At 38.6% G+C, this 23,493-nt stretch overlaps 2 protein-coding genes across 7 annotated transcripts in view; one reads left to right on the top strand and one right to left on the bottom strand.

The window, feature by feature from the left end:
• Positions 1-249: 249 nt before the first annotated feature.
• Positions 250-17,222, bottom strand: LOC115350377 (APAF1 interacting protein). Of its 2 annotated transcripts, none has more exons than XM_030035970.1 (8): positions 17,036-17,222; positions 11,363-11,463; positions 8,286-8,334; positions 6,849-6,966; positions 5,592-5,727; positions 2,916-3,083; positions 2,242-2,361; positions 250-1,011 (listed from the first exon to the last, which is right to left on the bottom strand). In XM_030035970.1, exons 1-7 carry the CDS (start codon positions 17,069-17,071, stop codon positions 2,262-2,264), a joined length of 708 nt encoding a protein of 235 aa, XP_029891830.1. In that variant the 5' UTR covers positions 17,072-17,222; the 3' UTR covers positions 250-1,011; positions 2,242-2,261. The 2 variants fall into 2 exon arrangements, with proteins under 2 accessions (XP_029891830.1, XP_040984388.1); XM_041128454.1 differs by lacking the exon at positions 17,036-17,222 and adding an exon at positions 16,382-16,423.
• The window catches only part of PDHX (pyruvate dehydrogenase complex component X), a 60,721-nt gene continuing 54,427 nt past the window's right edge, over positions 17,200-23,493 (top strand). For 3 of the 5 annotated variants that reach the window (XM_030035943.1, XM_041128450.1, XM_041128451.1), the window contains exons 1-2: positions 17,200-17,315; positions 17,590-17,777. In XM_030035943.1, the coding sequence (XP_029891803.1) occupies positions 17,636-17,777 (142 nt within the window). In that variant the 5' untranslated portion in view covers positions 17,200-17,315; positions 17,590-17,635. Of the gene's footprint in view, positions 17,322-17,589; positions 17,778-17,826; positions 17,846-23,493 lie in introns of those variants that run through there. The other 2 variants (XM_030035950.1, XM_041128445.1) reach the window with 2 other exon arrangements.

The raw sequence follows: 23,493 nt of genomic DNA, 5'->3' as shown, positions 1-23,493 counted from the left end.
TCTCTTAGGCTGAAGAGTTAATTCTCCTCATGGAAGCTCAAAAAAGTGCCAGAGATGATGCAAGGGGAAGCGGTGGGAATGCATGGCCCCTAGCAGAAAACAAGGTCAATTCGTGCTTACCCTGTCTCAATTCACCCTTGGGACTAGAGTCTCAATAATCAATCAGAAAGTTGGTCAATCAAAGCTTAGACTGATGCCACTGGGGGGCCATCCCAAGAGATTTTGAAAGAAGACACTAAGATACATAAATATGTGAGACTATATTTTAATGAGCAGTTTGATTAAATCTACCTTACGGTGGCTAATCATAGGTCATAAAAAGCTGTTTTAAAGTTGTAATAAACAAAATCTTATTGAAAGTGAATGAATTTAAAGAGGTAAAAACCAGACAAGACCCAGAGCAGTGTCTCAGTAACAACTTCCAATTGCACGCTATAAAATAATGAGTTTCCTACTCATTATAGTGACAATTAGGAAAATTTAAAAATACACAGGCTACAGGCTTAATTTAAAAAAAAACCCTATTAACACAGCATGAAAGAATCAACAGTTCAAACAATGCTTTAAACTTTATACCTAACTTCTAGTTAAGGGGTTGTCCTTACTTTTTTTCCCCAAGAATAAAGGCTACTGTAACTTTTGGAAATGGAGATCTAGAACAAGTTAAATGATGTAGCAGTAGAGCAGGATCAACAAATGCAGGTTCTTGAAATATGAATTTTTAAAGCATACAAACAAAATGTCACATTAGTTCTCCATAGCTTTTCTCAAAATCTTTTTTTTGCACTGAATTTTCATTCCTCCTACTGTAGCTTTTGACAGGATTCATAAGTAGCAATGACTGTTCAGCGTTTTGTTTGTTTGTTTGTTTTAACTCTCCTTTTCTTCTTAGACGTGTTTAACAGTCAAAACTGACTGCTAACATCTCTCAATCAGCTGAGTATAACAGCACCCCCTTCTGGTTTTAGCAGTTTAAGGTGGAATCTGGAACTCCCATTATCATGTAAAAACCTGTACAGGAGAAACAAGGCAAAAGTGAAAATATTCTGAAACTAGGTATTTAGTCATAAGAAATAGGCAAACGAGTATTTATGCCACTACGTTAGCCCAACCTATTCAATTGCAGGGGCTGAGGAATAATTTCAGAATGGTTCTCGTGGGCCATGAGGTAGCTCTGTGCAGGTGTGGTAGCCAGCACGTCTTCATCACTGTATGCGGTGGCAGCACTCCAAAAACCTGTTCATGCAGAGACTCACTTGACAGCAAGCCTCCTGTCCCACTGCTACCTCCTCTAGTGTGGGCATCAAGGCTCATGATACAAGTACCTGTCTGTTCTGGGCTCACGCTGCCTGAGCAGCCACTTGTCATCTCTTCTGAGGCAAACATAGTGGGTGGAGAGGATTATCTCATGGGCCAACTCTGTGCAACAAGTTAGCCCACCCTGTTTAATTAGACCACCACTTTGGCCTAGCAACAACTTTATAATCTCAGTACTGGTATCTTTAAAATTGCTTAGATTTTCAGGCAGAAGTGTCCCAGACTCTGAAACATTATGCTACCACTGTGTTTTGCCACACTGAGCTGTATACTGCTTACGTGAGGATTGCTTCAGGGATCCTTCATGTAAAGTACTGCCTGATCATATTAACTATGTGCTTTTTACTTTAAAATATTTGTTATGAAAACTTTTGAAACATTGATCATTGCTGCATTAGGAAACAGAAAGTCATGGTAATTTGCTGTATGAGGTAAGCAGGTGACACTAATCAATGAAACAATTAATCAAATTGCAACCAGCTGTTTCTGCTGAAGCAAAAAAAAAACCAACGCACCATATAAATAATACCACTGAGACGGACTGAAAACAAACCTGATCCTGCAAGCTGAAGAACAAAAGTGGGTGTTCAGGCATCTCTGTATAGATTAGCTTACTAGGCTGGGGTCTTTTTTCTCCATTGGCTTTTTCTGCTAATGCTTGATACGATTTAGTTTTAAAAAGCAATTGCACTCCATGCTGTACGTTGGTGCTAAAATATGCACATACTTAACTACTAATACATATCTTTTTGTTGCATTTTGTGGTTAAGGAGCATTATTTCAGGCATAGATACAATTGCAGTGGTAATGGAGTGGGGGAGATGTGCAATACTTAAGTTTCCCGAGTGGGAAAGCAGACTGAAGTGACGGTGTCATCTGTAGTCTCTCCCTCCAGACAGATCATCTCTACAGATAAATTCACACCTGAATATGAATGTTGTCATTTACAAGATCCCGTTTTCTCCTGCTGGATGTTTTGAAGGATCTAGCCCATGCTGCTTCATCTGCACTGCGATATCAAACAAGTAATCGTAACACTCACACCTAAAATTAAAAAAGTGAAATGTAAAGTAAGGCTCAAGTATTACCTCTCACCATGTTTTATGGAAATTAATAGTTTTCCTCCCTGAGATTTACATCACCAATGCAGTGGTCTAACTGGACATCTCTATTATAATTTATTTCCATTACTGTGGTATGGAAAGTGCCCGGCATTTTTGCTACATGATCCTAATTCCTGCATTTCCCTCAGCAAATGAAGAAGTAAATTGCAAAAATGGGACTAGGGAAGACTACACAAACAGTATTGGCAGGTGTCATATAAAAGCAGAGATTGCCTGCAGGTTTCACATGAGGAGGAACTTGTCCATATGAAAGGAAAACATTGGCAACCCTATCAGCCAGCACTGATATGAAAGGAAAAACAAGCAGTGGGAATCATGGATGAACCCACTCCCAAAAGCTCCCTACACATTCAGCAAGGCCGGAACTTAATTTTCTGAATCACTGTCCATGGGTTGGAAATACACATGACATTAAGGTCATTAAGATTTTGAGGTATAATGGCAAAAGATACCATATTCCTAAATTGTACTCACATCGTTTTGGCTTTTTCCCATGTTTCTCCCCATACATAAACTCCATGACGTCTGACCAATACAGCACAAGTGTCTGGGTATTTTTCCATTGCATGTGCCATTCTTTCCTTGAGATCCTTCTCTTCTGGTGTATTCTCAATAATGGGAACCACTAGTGTATCATCATATCTAAAAGAAAAATGAATGTATTTAAAAAACCACTGTGTTTGGATGTATTAAGCTTTTCTCTAAGAAAGAGACTGTGTAAAGTGGTTAACAAATTCTCAACACTAGTGATTTTATGCCCTTCTCTTGTGAGTCACACTATAACGTAAGAACTGTCAGAACATCTCTCACTCCCAAACATATGCTATGCTGGCAATACCTGAGCTACACTTGAGGCACAAAAAGAAAATAACACTTTAATGTGTTAGGTGTAGCTGTTTGTTCACATATCACTTTGTAGTTGGGTCCCTTTACAACTTTTTCAGACTCTCTTCATCCTGTATTGGCATCACCTACAAGTTTTATCTCAGATTAAATTATTTAAAAGAATCACATCATGAAGAAGGAAATGAAGCTGTTTGCTGGAGAGCAGAAAAAAATTAATTTAGGTAGTCCAAAAAGCCCCTGGAAATAAGATTGTCCTGCTAAGGCATATAAATAGAAAGTAGAGTCAACACATGAAAAATAAATTCTCTGTGATGGAGTCATTGGTGGGCTACATGCGATCTTAAGAGAGCCTGAGAACCCCAGTTCCAAAGACAAGATGATGCATGTTACTCAGTGGAACTTGCCTAAGAGTTTCTTCTGAAGGAGGACTGGGATATTTGGCATTGTTTGAACCTTAATTAACACTGGCAGAAACTTGTTTAAATAGTTTTAATAAGTCCCCAGTTCAGGTTCAGATTTATCATTGAGATCACATAGACATTTCATGACTGGATGCTAGTAGTACTTACTTTTATAAAACACAGACAGAAAGCAATCGTAAAAATAATACAGCTTGTACTTCAAATCAGATATTCAGAAAATTAAAAAAGTCTCACCTCTTACAGTTTTCAATACTGATGCCTTCCCCAGGAAGTCCATAAAAATAGTGAATAAGGAAAATTAAGTGGGTTTTGTAGGTTTACTTTGACTCTTACATGTTCTGATCATTAAAATTAGATTTGGAGTGTTCACTACTAGTGAGGCCAAATGAACTAAGGGATTGGTTTCCTAGGTTCTGCTTTCTACTTGCACGTGAGTTTGGAAGCAGGTATAAATACCGTAACTGTTTCCTAATCATAACCATAAGCTTTTTATCAAGAACTATCTACAACACCCCAAGAAGACTCTAAATGAGTTAAATACTTGATATCTCTTTAGTTTTATTGAAATATAAGCAGCCTACATTTAGCTAAAGCTTCATATAAAATATCTTGGGACAGTCTGAGACTTTCAAAGCTATTTACCACAGATGTAGTTCTCTCTTTCCTGGATAGCTTCCAAAAAAGGTTTATGTCATTAGAAACAATATATCGTCAATACCTTTATTGAAAGATCCCATTCTGTACTATCGATTTTCTTTTGAATTCAATGGGGAGCTTTGTGTGAGACAACACAGTGGAATCAGTCTAGTGTGGCTGAATATGTACTTAGGAACCATGTAATCTGGAGCTTTGATTTCTTCAGTTTTCCTGGTAAATTAACAGGATGACATGGGACAACTCGGAGATATGGAACTCAGTAAATACAATGTCTCCTGACTAACATTTAGGAATGTTTGAGAATTCAAAATGCATATCCAAAAAAGAAAATTGTTGTGGATTTTTTTAAACCCAGTGTTGTTAGACAATTCAATATAAGGGGTGTCTTTTGCCACATTAAAAATACAAATGCTAATGCTGACAAGAAGGTAAAGCTGGCAAGTCAACCAAAATGAATAAAATATACCCCGGCGTAAAATCACATGCCAGACATATGGCTTGCTCCCTCGCCAAAGGGCAATAGTTAGTTACAAAAATTAACATCAAAAAGTGGAAAGAATTTCGCATTTCAATTTTTCATCTAATTGTCACATATTATATAAATGTTGTTTGCAGATCCCAATTCAACACTCTGTGGGTGGAGTCCTCAAAACAAGCCTTCACACATAATTTGGAATAACTCAGCACTTACCTCAGAGCTTATCCTTGAAAAGTAGTAACATTATCTTTAATGAGCTGTTTATTCTGTATTTTCTTTCAAAGTCTTTCAAGTAAAATCTGAAATCCTCTACTCTCTTAACATGCCCTAAACTAGCACAGGCAGTGATATGTGAAGTCCACCCAAATGTAGTTTGTATGTTATCAATCCAACCTAATGTTGGCTGGCTCCAGTTTCAGTTTAACATTGTGTAGATGTGTTAACATCTCTGTTCTTGAGATATTTGTCAGGACATAGCTCTTTATTTGGTTTATTTCTGTAGCTCAACAGACCATAGTAGCCTTGACGTTACAAGATTTTATCTCGGATCTCTTCCATAAGCTTGACACCTTCTTACAGAAAGCCAATGACTGATTTATTCCAGATGTCTTTTTACTTCTTATTCCTAATACTTTATATTGCACGCTTTAAGACACATAACTCAAATAACTTTTCATCTATTTATATTGCTGAAAACAAATGATCAAATAGCATGCCTCTTTTCTTTATATAAATATAGAGAAGTACCGGTAAGAGCCTCCTGAAGTACACTTCTGGATTCCTTTTATCATCTCCTGATGGGTAATGCTGAACTCACTCCCTGGGTAAAGAAGGGTAGCCATAACAGCAGCCTTGGAATGAGTATGGATCACTGCGCCTGCCCCTAAGAACAGAAAGAGGAAAAAAACCACCAGTATTTTCAGAATTAATTTTAAAATGTGTGTATTAAGAAAATTGTATTCACATACTTGATACATTTCCTTTGGCTAGGCATCTAGGCAAATGGTCATCTACTGTATTAGAGGAAAAAATACACAGCAACCTAAATAAAGGTATGAGATAATTACTCATCTATGAAGGATAATTATGGATTGTCTTAGGACACCAGTGTTAACTTTTAGTTAGTGACAAATTCCAGGAGAGAAACTACTTGCACAAATTCAAGGAGAAACACTACTTGTACATTGCTTCACATGCTGCAATGACTGAAACAGTCTATTAATTTTATCAGAGTTCTGAGATTCTAAAGAATTCCCATACTTACTTGTGAGATGAAAGTTTAAAGACTTTTACTTTCTTTTTATGCTAGTACTATTCTTCAATTACCCACTGATTCTCTGAAAAAATATTTATCGTTATTGTTTCATGATGGAAAGATAGACAATAATTAGGTAATTATTGGTAAACAATAATTATAATTTACTTATAAAGTTGCAATGTAAACAAAAGTATGAAATGAGTTTTCCTCATGTACACATGTAAGTTTCTTGTGCAGGAAGATCGGAAGAGACTCCCTAAATCCTTTTATAAAGTAACAGATGTAAATACTACACAACAGCAAAAGCTCTCTATTACTGTCCACCTACAAAAGAAAAGTTTCATACTTTTTTCCCCTATTCGTAACTTAGAACCTTTGATCAAAGCCAATGGTTGTAAAAGGATCTAAAACATAGTTGCTGAATAGGCAAAACTACCGGCACAAAACTGCTACAAATCCCCCAGCTCCTTCTGCAACCTACTAACATACCGCACCAAAAATTAGTGCCGAAAAGATGATCACAGGTATAGCTACATGAGAAGATTAAAGTGTGAATGACACTCACAGGATGTTACCACGGATTACCACCACTGTACGTATTCCTTTGCAAATCAATTTGTTTTATAGTTTCACATTTATTTCACTGTAACTTCCATGTATAAAGAATATAGTTCTGAATATCAATTTTGTGGATGTATATATACAGTGCTTCAGTCATCACAGAGCTAAAAACATTTGCTACGAACCTCTCATAGTGTAGGCATTCATAAAAAGAGGTGTACACTGGCTTTTCTTTAGTTTCTTCTGCGGTGGAGGACCACTGATGTCCTGTTCGTTCATGTCACAAACAAACATATCTTCTGGCTTTAAGAAAGAAGAAATTATTTTGACCTGTGATGATCAGAATAGTTTTGTTTTCCTTCTTGGGAGACGAATATATACACCATATATTTAATATTGAATGTGATTTTAACTTCGTAAAAGTGCTGTAACGCACCACGTTTATTCTAGCTTCTAACACTATTAACTCACATTGTGTAATGTGAATTAATATTAGGTACTCTTTTTATTCAGACTGCTGCCAATCAGATATTCGTAAAACTAAAAATTTCTCAGAAAGCAGACAGCCTGCATCTAAATAACAGACAATAGATCAAAAAGAAAAGTAGTAACTGATTCAAAAAAAGAAATGTAGATGTACTTTTCCTTCTCCCCTTAAAGAACCAACAAAGGACATGAATTAAACCTACACATAATATATTTAACTTGTAAAACTATTTTTTAAACATTGCTTTTAGTAGATTTACATGAATGTTACCTTTGCATCAATCAGCTAGCTACTCATAATAGTACAAAGAATTGTTCAGGGCAGCAATAAAACTTTCTTCTTTAATGTTATTTTAAAAATCAGCAGAAAATACAGTTGCAAGAGATTTCTTTACTCACTGCGCCCAATCCACTGCTACTGCTAGCAAAGAACAGACCATCACAGTCTTGTCATGTTATGCTTTGCCTGCCTTACTTGCTAACACCCCCAGCGAGCACTACTGCAAAACCCCAAGTTTCTATCAGTGAAGAGAATCCCTTCACTCGTCATTGTATTTACCCTCAGATCTATAAGACAACAAATCCTTTCCACATATTATTCCATTCTGGGGGAGTTCCTGCTGTCATAAAATAATTATCATTTACCATTCTCCCCTCCACTTACTTTTTCGGGTTTTTTTTCTTGGAAAGGAGACAGGCAGACAAGGTCACCTTTTTATGGGGAGAGCCCATCTATTTACTGAGAATATCAAGGCAAAGATCTGCAGTAAGTAGAAATGAGGTGTTAATGCTTAATTACAGATGTGCCAGAGTAACTTGAAACTGTAGTCAAACACCTATAAAGCCATTCAAGCTTGACAAAGGATAAAACTGGACTTGAGTAATGTTCGAATCTCACAGTCTTCTGTGTTAATTTAAAGCAAAGAGATCATCAAGACTAATCTACACTGGCCACTGAAACACATGTTGGCTTGCTGTGCTAGTGGAGTACTGGGCAAAACCCTCAGTTGTTTCAATAAGGCAGTCAGTAAGTATAACAAGTTTCTAACTTCACATAAGGAAAAATGAAACTCTAAACAAAGGTATTTTCATCCATCTCAAGATGAGCTCCGAGGTAAAAATACAGTTCAACGTACCTGTATTCTTTCCTTTTGGACTCCTGATGGAGCGATGTAAATCTCATTCCTATGAAAAGTTACAGACAAGGAAAATCAATAAACACAGGGTTGTTCAACTGCACGTGCATTAGAGTTCTTGATCCACTGAAAATGCAATAGCAAATCTAGCCCCTCATAATTTAACAGGTTGACATGTAGATGGTTTTCAAAATAGAACCGAACCATAGCAGGGCATATGAAATCTTTTAACTTGCAAGGGTACAAAACCATGCTTTCAACTTGACAAGAGATCTGAAACACACGTAGGAAGTGCAGCCTTATTCTTCCTACAAATTAAAACACACAGCCTCCCCCTACAATAATTCCAAACTCAAATCCCCCGAATTCAGAATAAAAATGGAACGACAGAAATTGCAAGCAGATACTGATCTATAACAAAACAGGTGACAAAACTATTACTTAAAAATCCACAGACTACCTATAAACAGTATTATCTGAAGTATTCTACAATGCAAATACTTTTGGGTTTTTTTTATAACTGTGTAGTTTAGGTTTTTAATACATTTATATATTTATTTGTATCGATAAAAAGATAACACTAATGCAATGCAATTAAGTGACTGAAATTCAAGTAGAAGTGCATCACTTCTTGCAAGGTTTACATGAACAATGACTATAAAAAATTTAACATTAAAATTATTTTAAGGTGGTATCTGAAATATTTTCAACAATAGCAAAAAAAAAAATCAGATTATCTCTCTCAATTGTAATCACGACTCAGTTTCGACAGTAACATACTAAATTCAGGAGCACAGAGACATCTAGTGAATAATTAGTCAAGTTACAGACACATTTCCTAAGGACCACAAGATATTTTTTATTTCTGGACAAGAGCACTTAGAAGAGCAATGAAGCTGGTGAAGGGTCCAGAACACAAGTCTTATGAGGAGCGGCTGAGGGAACTGGAGTTGTTTAGTCTGGAGAAAAGGAAGCTGAGGGGAGACCTTATCGCTCTCTACAACTACCTGAAAGGAGGGTGTAGCGAGGTGGGTGCTGGTCTCTTCTGTCAGGTGGCTGGAGATAGGACGAGAGGAAATGGCCTCAAGTTGCACCAGGGGAGGTTTAGACTGGATATTAGGAAATATTTCTTTACTGAAAGGGTTCTCAGTCATTGGAACAGGCTGCCCAGGGAAGTGGTGGAGTCACCATCCCTGCAGGTATTTAAAAGACGTGTAGACGTGGCACTTAGGGAGATGGTTTAGTGGTGGACTTGGCAGGGGTAGTTTAACGGTTGTACTTGATGATCTTAAGGGTCTTTTCTAACCTAAATGATTCTATGATTCTAATTCTTCCAAAAATACAACTCTTAAGATGACGTACTCTTCATAGTGGTAAAACAGCTGTGAAACACATCAAAATGTGGCTTTATCATATTTGTAATTTTTAACATTCATGAATTAAGACTGCCACCATTGCATTAATTTAGTCTTAATTCCTTTTCATGAGCAAGATGATTGAGAGCGCAACATATAAAGAAATCAAGTGGTAATTCAGTTGCTAATGAAGACGTGCATTTTTTCTTCTTTTTAAAAAATTAATTCCAAAGGGAAAATCTGATTATGAAATACAGCCTTTGAAATACAGGACACCTGGCAAAGAATTCTAGATCCATTTTTAATATGCTATCCCACGTCCAAATTGGCATTTTTATTCTGAGTAGTTGATATGAATTGCACAGTGAGTAATACTGATTAGGATTAGCTGGTAAAACCAGTTGTTAGAATTTCAGTCAAATTTCAATTGTTCTTTCACTATTTCCTATGTAACAATTCTATGTTAGTCTCACCTCTGCCTCATAGCTATTCATTTTGAAACATACCTACTGTTACGGAAGGTATGAAACTACAGCCACGTAGATTACTGTTCCTAGACCATGTAAGATATTGGTACCAACTCAAGTTTGTATTTTGGTGTAGTCTGAGCAACCAAGTTATAGAACTGCTGAGGAAAACTGTACTACTATGTTAGTGTATTCCCCGTTGACAGGATTTGTCTTGCCACAACCAACATGAATTGCACTGAAATGACAAAGAAAATAGGCTACATTTAGCTACTGATGAGAAATCAGTGCTGGAAAGATCTTTCCATAGATGAAAAACTTTAAAACCAAGAATTAACTCTCTTATCATTCCTCTCATTATTATTATTGCTACTGCTTTGTTTGCAAAATCAAGAAGGGAAGTGGAATTATCTGCACAAAGCCACAAATATTAGCATTTAGAGCCTTTACTTCATATATGTATATATATCTCATATATTTGAATAGCAATGGCTGTTCTTGTCTGCGTGCAAGTGTATGTCAGAAAAATGGAAGGTCAGACACTTTCAATTTAAGAGTGTCACAACACCCTGTGACTGGGGACAGAATTGCAAGTGCTGTGCAAATTATTTTGCAGAATGACTTCTCTTTTTTCAGTGGCCACTGGGAGGAGCTCTGTCTCCATTAAAAGCTTGGAAAGTATGCACAGGGGGAGACGAGCAAATTAAAAAGCAAAGTGGTGCTCCTTAGTAGTGGATACACACCAAAAATTGCTTTGCTGTTACCTGTCCTGCTTTAATTATATATTAAGAATACCTCCTTAGAATTATATCAGTAGAACAGTAATTTCCTTCTTAAAGGAAATGTATTGCCTGCAAAATGTCTAGGGTGGGATTCATCTCACCTAACCCAGGCATTTGAAAGCTGTGTGCCTGGTGTAACCCACTCTAAATTCCATGGTCAATGAAATAAAAAGGGGGAATGCCTTGCTCCTTAAACACAATTCATCTACCTTAAACAAAGATAGGAAAAGAACAGAAAAAAGTCACTCTGAAGTTGGCTCCCTCCATGGAAGGGAGTGCAATGATTAATTCAGACTAGCCAACTCCCTTCTATATGGTTAAATTTGGTGTACTGTTCATTTCTCCCTCTACTTCTTGCTCACTCTTGACTTTCAAAGATTTTTCATAGAACTGAAATGCCCTCACCAACTCCTAAATAGAGCCACCCCCTCTCCCTCTAAGCATCACATTCTTTCTCTTCCATCTTTACTTACCCATGTTTCAAGCTGATTCCTCCACCAGTTCCTGTTACCCAGCCTAAACCATAAAACAGTCTACAAAGCTCTGGTATAAGATTTCTTGGATGTAACTTCTCCTAAAAATAAATTAAGGAAATAAATTAAAAAACATCCAAAACATCACAAACCTAAGAATTTAAACTCTGAAATTTAAAGTTTAAAGGGGTAGTAATTTCATACTATAACATGACAGTCTAATTTATGCTTATGAACCGCAGTTGCAAAATGACTGCATGTTTGCACAATGCCCTCTACACTTTGCAGGAGCCATTCACACCTTGAAAAGAACAAACCCCCCAAATAAAATGCGTGTCTGATTATCCTTCACAGGAAAGGTCTCATCTCAAATTTACTCGAGTGCAGTGGACCACAGGTATTACATCAGCAAGATTAAGTCATATGCTATTGCCATAAAAAAAGAAAAGAAAAATAAACGCATCTAACATCCATTTTGAAAAGCTCAACTAATAACTTTTCCCATTGAATCAGTTTTCTGTAGGTTTATTTTGTTTGATTTACAAATTTCAGTAGAACAGACTTGATATTATATATTTTATATATATATTATTTATATTGTATTTCTACATAGCAGTCAAAAATACCATAGAAAACACAGGCAAATTATTTGATGAACTTCACATTCCTACATTTTTACAATGTGAGGTTACCTCACATGCAGTTTAGCCAGAAGGCAAACTTTAAGATGAAAAATAGTTCTTAAATTTTTCCATATTCCATTGTTTATTACATCAATAAATATATCTGTATCTGTCTATTAACCAAAGGTATCTGTAGTATCAGAGATTCACTCATAGGTAATCTAAACCAGAATGGCTTTACAGAACAAGCCAAAACTATTTACTGGCCATCTTAAACATCACTCGCATTGAACATATGAAACTAAGAAAGCTGTACCTAACAGGTAGTGGTCTTTGATAAGCGAGTACTACTTTGGAAAACTAAAAATTTTGAATGTTGGAATCATTTACATGAGAAATATAACCGGTGTACACAGAGAAAACTGTGAGAATCGACTTTAATTCATACTGTGTGCTTGAATTTATGCATTTGCATGTTGTCTTGAGTATTTCTTTGAGCTTATCTGAGACAACAAAAAGCCAAAGTCTTCCCCATTTACCAGTGTAAAAATAAAAACCGTAGGTGCTTTCACAAAGATCCTGATACAACTGAACCCATCAAGGAAGGAATTAAACAGTAGAGAAACAAAGCAGTGACTTTATTTACGGCAATTTATCTCCTTGGGATGGGGTGAGATTTCTACCTACACCACCACAGTAATATAGCTGGTTTTGTTTCTTTATGTGGGTGTGTGACAAAAATCAGCAATTAAGCACAACAGATGTGCTCTTTGCATTGTTTTCAACAGAAAAATGTATTAGTTTTAGGAAGGCTAAACCCTTAGGTCACCAAATACAGTCCGCTGCTACTGCATTAAACTCTCATATGATTCTTTTTATATATGCATTAAGCCTGATCAGTACTTCAACTTCATTCTAGTGGAGCACCATATTCTTCAATGGCACGTGTTTCTGAAGCAATTATCTTTAAAGAACTGGGATTCAGTACAGATGCTATTCCTGCCTGCTCTGATTTTGTTTCTATTATTTACAGTCTCTTCTAATATATTAAAAAATCGCCTGTTTATTCATTTCAAGTGATAGAAACAAGACTCTGACCAGCACTCCTAGAAACTTATGTAAGAAGTTAAGATTTTTAAAGCACCATGAACGTTCATCAGTTCACATTACCTGAAACAAATAGAGCAGCATATACAAGTGTACATGAGGAAAAAGACCCCAGGCCAAATAAGCAAACTCCTACATTTACAGTGCAAAAAATCTGAAATCTTCCCCATTCACACAGCTGAAAATGAAACCACTCCTTTCCAACTCTTTGCCACTGAAAATAGTAATATACATCAAGAATACTCTAACTAAATATTCCTCAAACACTAGTGACTCTGAAATGTACTGTGAATCTGAAAATATTAATGCATGTGTCGTATGTTTACAAATGCAAAACAAGCGCATAGTATGTGTAAATTATGGGTCTCTGTTTTGTTGTTCTGATTTATTTATACAGAATTAATGGCTGTATATAATTTTTATCTATTCAACTGTCATAAAACTGAGTCCCACAGTATCTTGTTTTGACTCTTACTCAAAATGACATCACTGCCTACTTCTAACCTATGTACTACACTGGTATTTTTCATTTCAAAGAAAAATTATGTCTCTTCTACTTCTGAGGGAATAAGCTTATATTAAACAGGTTTATACGGCTACTATTTATTGAATGTACACAGCCATAAAAAAACTCTAGATTGTAACACTCCTACAGTTGTTTCATATTTTCCTTGTTTGATTAATCTAGACATTTACTGCAAAACTCATGTTCATGGGAGAACATGAGTGCTTTTCACCACTTTAAATCATAAAAAGAATTAAAAATTCAAATTCAGAAGCTACTTTCATCAAGAACGTATGAAAATAAATACAAGAAAGGAATTTAGACTATTTTTTTGAAGAATTCCAGGATTATAAATCAATCCTCAGAGTTTAACAGTATTTTTCCAGGATCAGTGGATACTGATTATAAGCATAAAATATCTAAACAAAAATATTACTGTATTTCAGGCTTAAAATTACTGATAATAAAAAGGACAGTTCTTTCCATAACTAAAAAAGGGTACTTGCTGTAGTAAGCCTGTGAGTGAACATGTGTAAAACCAGTAGGCAACTCAACAGGATTACTCTTTGTCAAATCTCAGTTAGCAATAGTTTTAAATTTGATTTTTAAGTTGAAGTACAGATGCCATTGGCTATCTCTTCCTTCATATCTCCAGCTCAGGACCTGGCCCGCTAGTTTTGTGATACAGCTAACATGAACAATTTAGCTTCTTTGCTGCTGTGCTGCTACCATCTTAGCCTGTTTCTACGTGCTGTTAGGTATGAAGGAAAACTCCACAAATTTCCATGAACTAAAAGAAGTGACTAATTTTTCAATGCATTCAATTATTCTTTTGAAAACAAATTTGCTGGTAAATTTCTAAACAGAAACTGACTGAAAGTATTCACTGAAAATTTAGAATATTTCCAGCAATCAAATCGTAAAAAAAATATTATTATAGTATTCTGCAAGATTGTGGTTGCTCAAGGAAAATTAGCTTTTTCCTGTTTTATTCAAATTACTGTACCTAATATGATTTAAAAACCAAACCAAAACAAACCCACTCTCCTAACCCAAAAAACCCAGAAAACAACGTGGATCTAATATAATGGAAACCAAGGTGGACACAGGCTACTTGTGGAACAAACACATTTGTAAAGGTTTTGCAGATAATTTTCAAAAGGTATAAAACTGAACTACAATGTGGATATTTTAAGTTATTATAGTAAATAAACAGTGTCTGAAATATGTATCTCTTTCACACATTGCTTAGAAATCATGTATCTTCCTCAGAAATAAGCACACACTGCATAGATGAAATCACACCATTGATATTTCATACTGACAGGTAGTAAATCACGATGAGGTTTCTTTGAATAGCCACGTAGTGATAAGTTTGATGTGGTAAACCAGATTTGTCCTACACTGTATACATAAAGTGAGAAAGGTACCATTAATAAGCTGGTAGATTTTGGTTTAAAATCTGTCTTTAGCATAGAAATGGATCAAATAAACCAAAATAGCAAAAATAATGTCATGATCCTTTAAAAAAGTTTATTTTCTACACCACCTTCAGCACCATACAAGGATTCTACAATGCAGAAGGGAGTTGTTTTAGGTGAGAAGGGAAGAGATAGGAAAGCAATGTGGTGAGGATTCCTACCCTGCTTAAGAGCCTCAGACTGTCAATTTTTACAGCAAGTACAGACCTCCAACTGAAATTGATCATTTATGGTGTGCCTTTTTTATGTTTTTAATTTTCTTTTATTGCAGCAATTAGAAGCTTTAGTAGTTTTTTAAAAATTACAAGTGATTAGCTGCTTTACTGCTCAGCTTAGTCATTTAAGCCCATGAAAGGACATTTCCAAAAGAAATGTTTGTTCAGCAGCAGAAACCCACATTAGGGGAGGTATTCTGTTAACATCCACAGAATAAAGAGGACAAAAGCAAAAAATAAGTAGCACATACCAAAACTGGTAGGCAGGTAGTTACTTAGTACCAATACCTTTGCTGAAACATTAAGAAAAAAGTGCTGTTGTCACTGTTCTCATCCCCCACCCCATGACTCTAAAGTTGAAGATCCTCAATGGTCTAAAGTAAGACCGTTAGACTTAAGCAAAGGGCAACTGGGACTTTGTGAGCCCCTTAAGATTGTCTCCTGGCCCTTAGAATCACAGCAAGCAAATGCTTAGTTTAATGCAGCCCCTCTGAACAGAAACCACTTGCATCTTGTTGCAGTTGCTACAGGGGCCTGTTCGTCACAGGAAAATGCTTCCAGTTAGTGCTGGACTTGCAGAACTAGGCGTGGGGAGGCAGTGGTCGCAGCATCAGAGAAGCAGGCATGGATGCAAGACAGTGGCAGTGGTTCTGAGGCAGAAGACAGGGAAGGTGAACTGATGGGAGACGGCAGCCTGGGGCAAGACTGACAAAGTTTGGAAGCTCCTACTTTAACCTCATCTTTAAAACCTCTAATGACAATGAGTCACAGACTCCTTAGGCAACAGTCCCAGGTTAGAAATATTTTCCTAATTCCTAACCTAAACCTTGGTTGCTGAAACTTAAGCTTGCTATCTCCTACTAAACAGTCATGGACATAAAGAAGACGTTCTTCCCTTTCACCTCTGTGACAACATTCTACATACTAAGACAACTCCATTTGCTCCTCTTTTTTTTTTTGACTAAGCAGATTCTTTCCCTTTTTCCTGACAGGCCATCTTATCTGGCCTGCTGATGATTCTCATCTCCCTGTTGTCAATCCATGCTGTTCTCAATGCTCAGGCTGGTCTCTTGACCAGTTCCACATACAAACAGGACAGGTATTCCGAGCCTCATCCAGGTGATACTCCCATACGCTCTAGCACGACGTTTTGGCTTCGTTTGATGAAGTGCAACAGTGCCGACTCATGCTGACATTGTGATGACTTACAATAATGAACAGTTGTCAAACTACCCCCCCCGCCAAACAATCAAACACAGAAAAAAGCCCCAAAAGAAATCTAACCCCCCCGCCCCCCACCCCCACCCCCCGAGTTAACCATAAATAAATAAATAAATAAAAAGTGCCACAAGTCCTGTAACTGCACCGAGGCTGTCAGCTGGCAACATTTTGGGAAGCGCAGTAAATTTCTTAACACCTCTATACTCCCTGCAAACTCGTAACTACGAAGGCTACTACCTCGTTACTCAGGTTACAAGAATCGCCTCAGAACCCTGCACTTGCCAACTGCCGTCCCGCAGCACCCGCTGCCGCAAGGGGCCCCGAGCCAGGCGGCGGGCAACGCGCGGGGCCCGCAGCAGCAGCGAACCGGGAACGGCCCTGCCGGCGTGCCCGGGCCCTGCGGCAGGGCCGTTCCCGGTTCGCTGTCACATCGCGGGCTGCTTAAAGGGGACGCGGCCGGGAGGAAGGCCCTGCGCCCTGCTCCGGCCTCGGGAGCAGGCGCCGCGCAGCCGCTCCGTTACCTGCGCGGCGTCGCGGTCGTTGGCGGCGGCCGCCATTAGCGCCGGTAGCGCGGGGGTCCTTCCTTCCTTCCTTCCTTCCCTCCTTCCTTCCCGCCTCCGCTCCTGGCGGCGGGGCACCGCGCCGAGCGGCAGCCTGGCGGGCGGCGCGTTGCCCCGGGGCGGTAGGCGGGATGGAGAGACCAGCCTCCCCCTCAGGCCCGGAGGGCAGGAAAGGGCCAGGAGCGGGAGCGGCTGGAGAGGAGATGCGGGCGCACCCCGGGGGCGGGCAGGGCTGAGAGAGGTGCGGGTGCGTCTGTGGTAGGTGTTCGCTCCTACCTGGGGCGATGGAGGCAGCCAGGCCCGAGCAGGCGAGAGGCTGAGCGCCCGCGGCTAGGCTTGCCGTCGTGCCAGGCGCGGGCAGGTGGCCAGCGGCAGGGCGGGGGGCGGTGGTGAAGCCGCTCCTCTGCGCTGAGGCGGCTTGGGCGCGGGGTGGGGGGGAGTGTCTTTTTTTGGTTTCTGTTTTGTTTTGTTATGGTTTGTTTGTTTGTTTTTTTTTTTTTTTTTTTCCTGGTCAGGCAGTGAGAGAGACAGCCCCGGCGCTGGGGAGGGCAGGGAAGCAAGATGGCGGCTTCCCTGTGGCTGAGCTGCGGCGGCAAGGGGGTGGCGAGGCTGCTGCTGCGGGGGCGGCCGGCTCCGGGCGTTGGTGTGTTTTTCCCCGGTGGAGGAGGCTGGAGGCGTCTGCGCGGGACCCCAGAGCTGCTGGGTGAGTGACGGGGGGGATCCTGCGCCCTTCGTTGTTCGTCGGGTGCCGGTGCCGTTGGCCTGCCGCAGGTGTGTGCGGAGGAGCCGCGACCCGAAGCGAGGGATGAGGGTAGGCGGTGCTGGGGGAGAAATGGAGGCTGTGCGAGGTGGTGGGGAGGTGTGAGCGCCTGGTGTGACCAGGTAGGGGTGTGGGGTGGCGAGGCCGAGCCGGGCGGGTGGTGGGCTGAGCAGGAGAAACTCAGCAGCGATGACTGATTGGGAATTGGATCAGTAGCTGTGGAGATGGGTTAGCTTGGCGGGGCGCTGCTTGGTTTGGTCTCTGGAGGGACGTTAGGAAGGGTATGGGCTGATGGGGGTGGATTTGGAGAGAGGCATTGAAGGTCCAGAAAGTGTGATCACTGAGAAGAAACTGAAGGAATTACATCTAGAGAGGAAACTACATTGGTGGGAGATGAGGCCTTCAAATATGTAAATACCCTGTTGTGGATAGAGAAAAAGAAGTGCTTACAATTGGAAATAGTTGAGTGGGTTTTAGGTGTAAGTACAGTTAATTACTGAAGGAGAAAGATTTGGGGTTGGGTTTTTTCAATGTTTGGAGATTCCACCACTTTTCTGTCATCTTATTATTCTACAAGTAATGTTTCAAGTAGCTGGAGAAGGGCATGGAAGCTATATTTTATGTCATTTTTTTTTTTTTTTTTAAATGGAGAAATGGAGTTTGGATTTATTAATTGTGTGTCCAGCATATGTTGCCACATAGAAGTAAACCTGTGAGGTTTTGGCAACAGCCTTTCAAGATACTTTTTCTCTTCTCAGGAGTTTGTTGTTACAGAATTACTAGGCAGATATTCTCCTTACCTTCCATGTTTTCTCTGTCTCTAAGAGGTATGGGAAGAGTTTTGGATGCTGTCATAGTTTAACCCCAGCTGGCAACTAAGCACCGTGCAGCAACTCTCTCACTTCCTTCACAGTGGTATGGGGGAGAGAATCAGAAGGGTAAAAGTGAGAAAACTTGTGGGCTGAGATAAAGACAGTTTAATAGGGAAAGCAAAAGCCACGCACGCAAGCAAAGCAAAACAAGGAATTCATTCATCACGGCTTGGGAAGACAAATGCTATCACTGTGAACGCTCCCCCGTTCCTCCTTCCCCCAGCTTTACATGCTGAGCATGACGTCATACGGTCTGGAATATCCCTTGGGTCAGTTGGGGTCATCTGTCCCAGCTGTGTCCCCTCCCAACTTCTTGTGTGCCCCACCCCCCCCACCCCCCCCCCCGCCTCCTCGCTGTTGGGGTGGGGTGAGAAGCAGAAGAGGCCTTGACTCTGTGTAAGCACTGCTCAGCAGTAAGGAAAACATCCCTGTGTTACCAACACTGCTTCCAGCACAAATCCAAAACACAGCCCCATACTAGCTACTGTGATGAAAATTAACTCTATCCCAGCCCAAACCAGCACAGATGCCCAAATAAAATGTGGTCTTTCCTTTCCCTACCTGATCCATTAGTTACAACTTGTGAAACATTTAAACAATAATCAGATGCATTGTTATTAGGTACTGGTGTGATACTGAGCATAAAATATGTGAACATTTTGTTTTTTAAGTGCGCTTATAAAGAAGTGAGCTCTTGCTAACCTTGTATAATAAAACTACATGCATTTTACAATAAAACTCAGTAGTAGTTTAGAGACTTGTTAATCATCGTGTTTTAGATTTCAGTATACCCTTCTTTCCAGCACTGGTTGTCTTTGCTGCTTTGGAGTATGAAAATCTTTTCCTTTGCAAAACCTGCTGTGTATGATGTAGGGAAGGCTATCCCTGTTCTTGAAACAACTGTTACTTATTTTCAGATTTTATTAGAAAAAAATTGTTTCCTTCTTCATAAAATAATATATGTTTGTCTTTTTGTCCAATGCAGGATTAGCTACTTCTGCATTAGCCTTACTAACTCCTTAAAGACCTCTTGCCTACAGTCCTCCCAGGCAATCTATTGGAGTACTTTATGGTGAGACAGGCTTATTTAATGTGTAGCTGGAGTTAAATTGCTTAATTTTGGATATGGGTGAAATTTTTTTTTTCTTCCTTACAGTAAGCTTTTATGTATTAAGGTAGATATATCACTCATTGAACTTGTTCAGGCTTTCCTCATTGACTTGTTTATTTGAACCCTCTTAGTATTCCTTACTGCTCTTCAAGGTGGTGCATATCTCAGTGACACCATTTTTCTTAAATGTTTATTGTAGCCTCTAAAATGAAAACTAAGAAAAAAGTCGTAACTTCTCTGGTAAAATACAGCTCTTCTGGACATAAAACTCACGCTTGGTTCCTAGTCTGAGAATTTAAAGTTAAGTCAGTTTGATTTTAGCATTAGTTTTATTTTTCCACTTTTCTGTTTCTGAAAATGCCACCATTTGAAGTATTGGTTCATGTGGATCTAGTTTTGTTGTGTCACTTTCGTTTTTGCTTCTCTGTGTGTTTCTGTCCCTCTCTGTGGTGATGGTAGAGGAGGGAGAAAGTTGTTTTGCATAGTCGAAATGATTAATTCAGGATTGAATTCCCAGTTTGTTTCTTACAAGGAAGGAAGGAAGAAAATGAATGAAGCTTTATGTTAGAGGTCTGTCAATTTTGCTTTGTTTTTAATGTTTCTTAATCTTATCATTGATGTCAGGTTGGAGTAGGTCTTTCAATTCTCTAGTGACTACAGAGTATGGCGTAGGAAGTTATGAAATATCTCTCCGGTGGGGCACGTTAAAGTGTTTGTCTTCAGTTCATTGGAAGTTTTTTTGGTCTGATAATGCTGTAGCTGTTTCCATAGCGAAGGAGGTAAAAAAGAGGCAATGAACCTGTATTATGCTGAGTAAGTTCAAGTACAAAATTCACTGTCAATGGGATTCTCAGGTTGTAGTTAATAGGATATTATAGAGGTCTACTAGTCCGTTCTTCTCTTAAAACCCTTCTCTTCAGTCTGTTTGATACACAGCCTAAATATGCATTGTATGTCTTAATGGAGAAGGAAAGAAGCAGAAGCTTTGTGCCCAGACTCAACTTGATTTTTAAAATGTATCACCAAGAACAAATTCTCTTGGATACACAGAGGGTTTTCTTTAAAATAGCAGCTACTGTTTATGTGAAGTTTTTTTGAGTCTTCCTCCTTTTTTATTCAGATAACTGATAAGTAATAACACAGTTACTGTTGATAGTAAAATTAATGGATGGTGACTGGGCGTTAGAATTTTCATATGCTCATGGCTCTAAATTCTATTATGCCCATGAGCTCTGTCTTTGAGATTCTGTGTGAATTGCCAGAACTTTTTGCTTACCCATAATGAAAAAGCAACAATATTTACTTCCCAGAGTGCTTGGAAGGACTGCCTGTACAGTGCAGCTAACCTCCATGAATGCAATGACTCCTTTTATTAGTATATTTTTTTCATTTAATGAAGGAAAATATTATTTGGTGAAGGGAACTGTTGAACATGATTGCTTTTTTTTTTTTTTTCAGAAACATATTTAAACCTGTTTTTTGGATATCTGTGGTCATTAACTGAAAAGTGACTGAAATAGCTTTGAAAGACCATTATTGTAGCTAGTGTTCTTGTGTATCTGTTGCTGAACAAGGCCCTTAATTTGCAACACTACTGAACTTCTCTGAACATAGGCATCTCTATGCGTGAGTATTAAATGAATGCACAAGGAATGGATAGGTTGGTGAGCTTGGAGGATGGGAAACGAGTAGAGAAAATGGAGTTGAAGTGCATAAGCACCTGGATTGTAGTTCCACAGTTGCTTTAACTCAAATTCTGTGCAAGTTCCCACTGCCCATTTTGGGTGTTGGTTTTGGTCATACTGCTGTGTGATGAGCCATATCAGGAAGCTAACTTGACTGTATTTGGTTTTGTTATCAGGTTAACTTCTAGCAAAATCCATTCCCCAATCTGGGTAACTGGGCAACAGCATGAGTATTAGTACTAGTGGTAGTATGAATAAAGGTGTGAACGTGAACAGTTGGGGCAGAACTGATCAGCTCCTTTTGGTTGTATCATGGATTGATATTAAGTTCATGTGGAGCAAGAGGCAGTTGCATATGGCTTAAAACTTTTTCCTGAATTGGCCCCATTCAAAATGCAATCATTGTGCTGCCTTGAAAAATTCTGTGATACATTGTAGAGAGAAGAAATGCTTTTCTTGTTTAAAAAGTGCTTTGATTTTGTAGCTATGAAATTACTTTAAAGCATCCAAGCAATGTTAATAAATGTGTTCTCTGGGAAGTTTTTCAATGAAGTTGTTGACCACATCCAACCTCCAGGCAACTGAAAGTACTTAGAAATTGAGTTTTTAAAATCAGTGCCACAGCATTGCCAAGTCTGTTGCTGAAATCTTTTCTTGTGCATTACTTTAATGGATGCTGTAACTATTACAATTTTGTTGTATAATTCTTCATAGTTCAGATCAGGTTGCATATAAGTGAGGAGGAGAAGGAAGTTCCGTGCAAAGTAAAGTAATAGAAGTAAAGCAATTTTTTGGTATACTTTGTCCACTTTTTTTGCTGCCATGGCTGTCCATGTTATCAACATTATTTCTACAGATAAAGTTCTTCCCTAGATAGCCCAATTTAAAAATGACTTGAGATAATTTATAACTTCTTTTAGTGTTGCGTTCTCTGAAGTCTTCTGTCCCCAAAATTTTCTCAGAGTGTCAGGAATATTTTTCTTTCTTTGATATGCCAGCAAAAGCAGCCTAGAAATAAATCTTAAGTTTTGCTGATGAGTATAGGAGTTGGGAGAGGGGAAAAAAAAACCCAACCCTGCATGTGGTTTTCCAGTGTAGGGACAAAATCTCAGCTCTCTGCTCATTTTCATGTGTGTTTTTTCTGAACAACTTGCTTGCTGCAAGTGACTAGAAGTTTGCAATGATTTGCGAAATAATTCGTGTTAGCTTTATGCCATATACCTTGGTTGCTATTTAACAATCAACATTCAGCTATAATTACCAGAAACAATAAAATAGATTTAAAATGTATGTAACACCCATGTGGGAGAATACAGCAGAATTTCAAATGCTAACACTTAGCAACTATAAGTAAACATATTTTCTTTTTAGATTAGATTAAGAGCTCTGATGTATCTGTTAAATTCTTTTTTTGTTTGAATCCATTTAGGAGACAAAATGTTTCCTTCCATATGCAAATTATTTTTGTAATTTTAGCAGCATGTTGAACTTCCAGTGAACAGTTTTAAAGGAAAACGTCTATGACATAAGTGGTCATCTTGCAATATGTTTTAAGTCTGCAGGGACAACTCACAGAATTTTACAGCCCGATATTTCTTTTTCTGAATGAAATCACCACATAGAATATATATTTATATGTAATTATGTTTTGAAGTAAAGTGTTAGCAGTATTCCAGGTAGTGGTAAACTTTGTTACCCACAACTTGCAAGGTCTTGTATTTAGCATCTTCAAAGAAAGTGGAGCATAGGGCTAGTTTTCAAACTTTATTTTTCTTACAGTTTCTAAATATACTTGCAGATTTGTGAGGATAGAATTACACTGATGTGTTTTTGTAGGTCGAGAAGGGAAAGAAGGCTATTTGAGTTATAGTACTCTATTTACAGCATAAAGCATGGGACTAGAAGTGGAAAGATGGGTGTTCTTTACTTTTGTTTTGCTTTGTGATGCAGAGTGAACTATTCTGCTAGCACTGGGATTTACATCAGTGGTA

This window comes from Aquila chrysaetos, chromosome 2, assembly GCF_900496995.4.
Source record: "Aquila chrysaetos chrysaetos chromosome 2, bAquChr1.4, whole genome shotgun sequence".
NCBI classification, from domain to species: domain Eukaryota; kingdom Metazoa; phylum Chordata; class Aves; order Accipitriformes; family Accipitridae; genus Aquila; species Aquila chrysaetos.
This window is presented reverse-complemented; position numbering and strand designations above follow the sequence as displayed.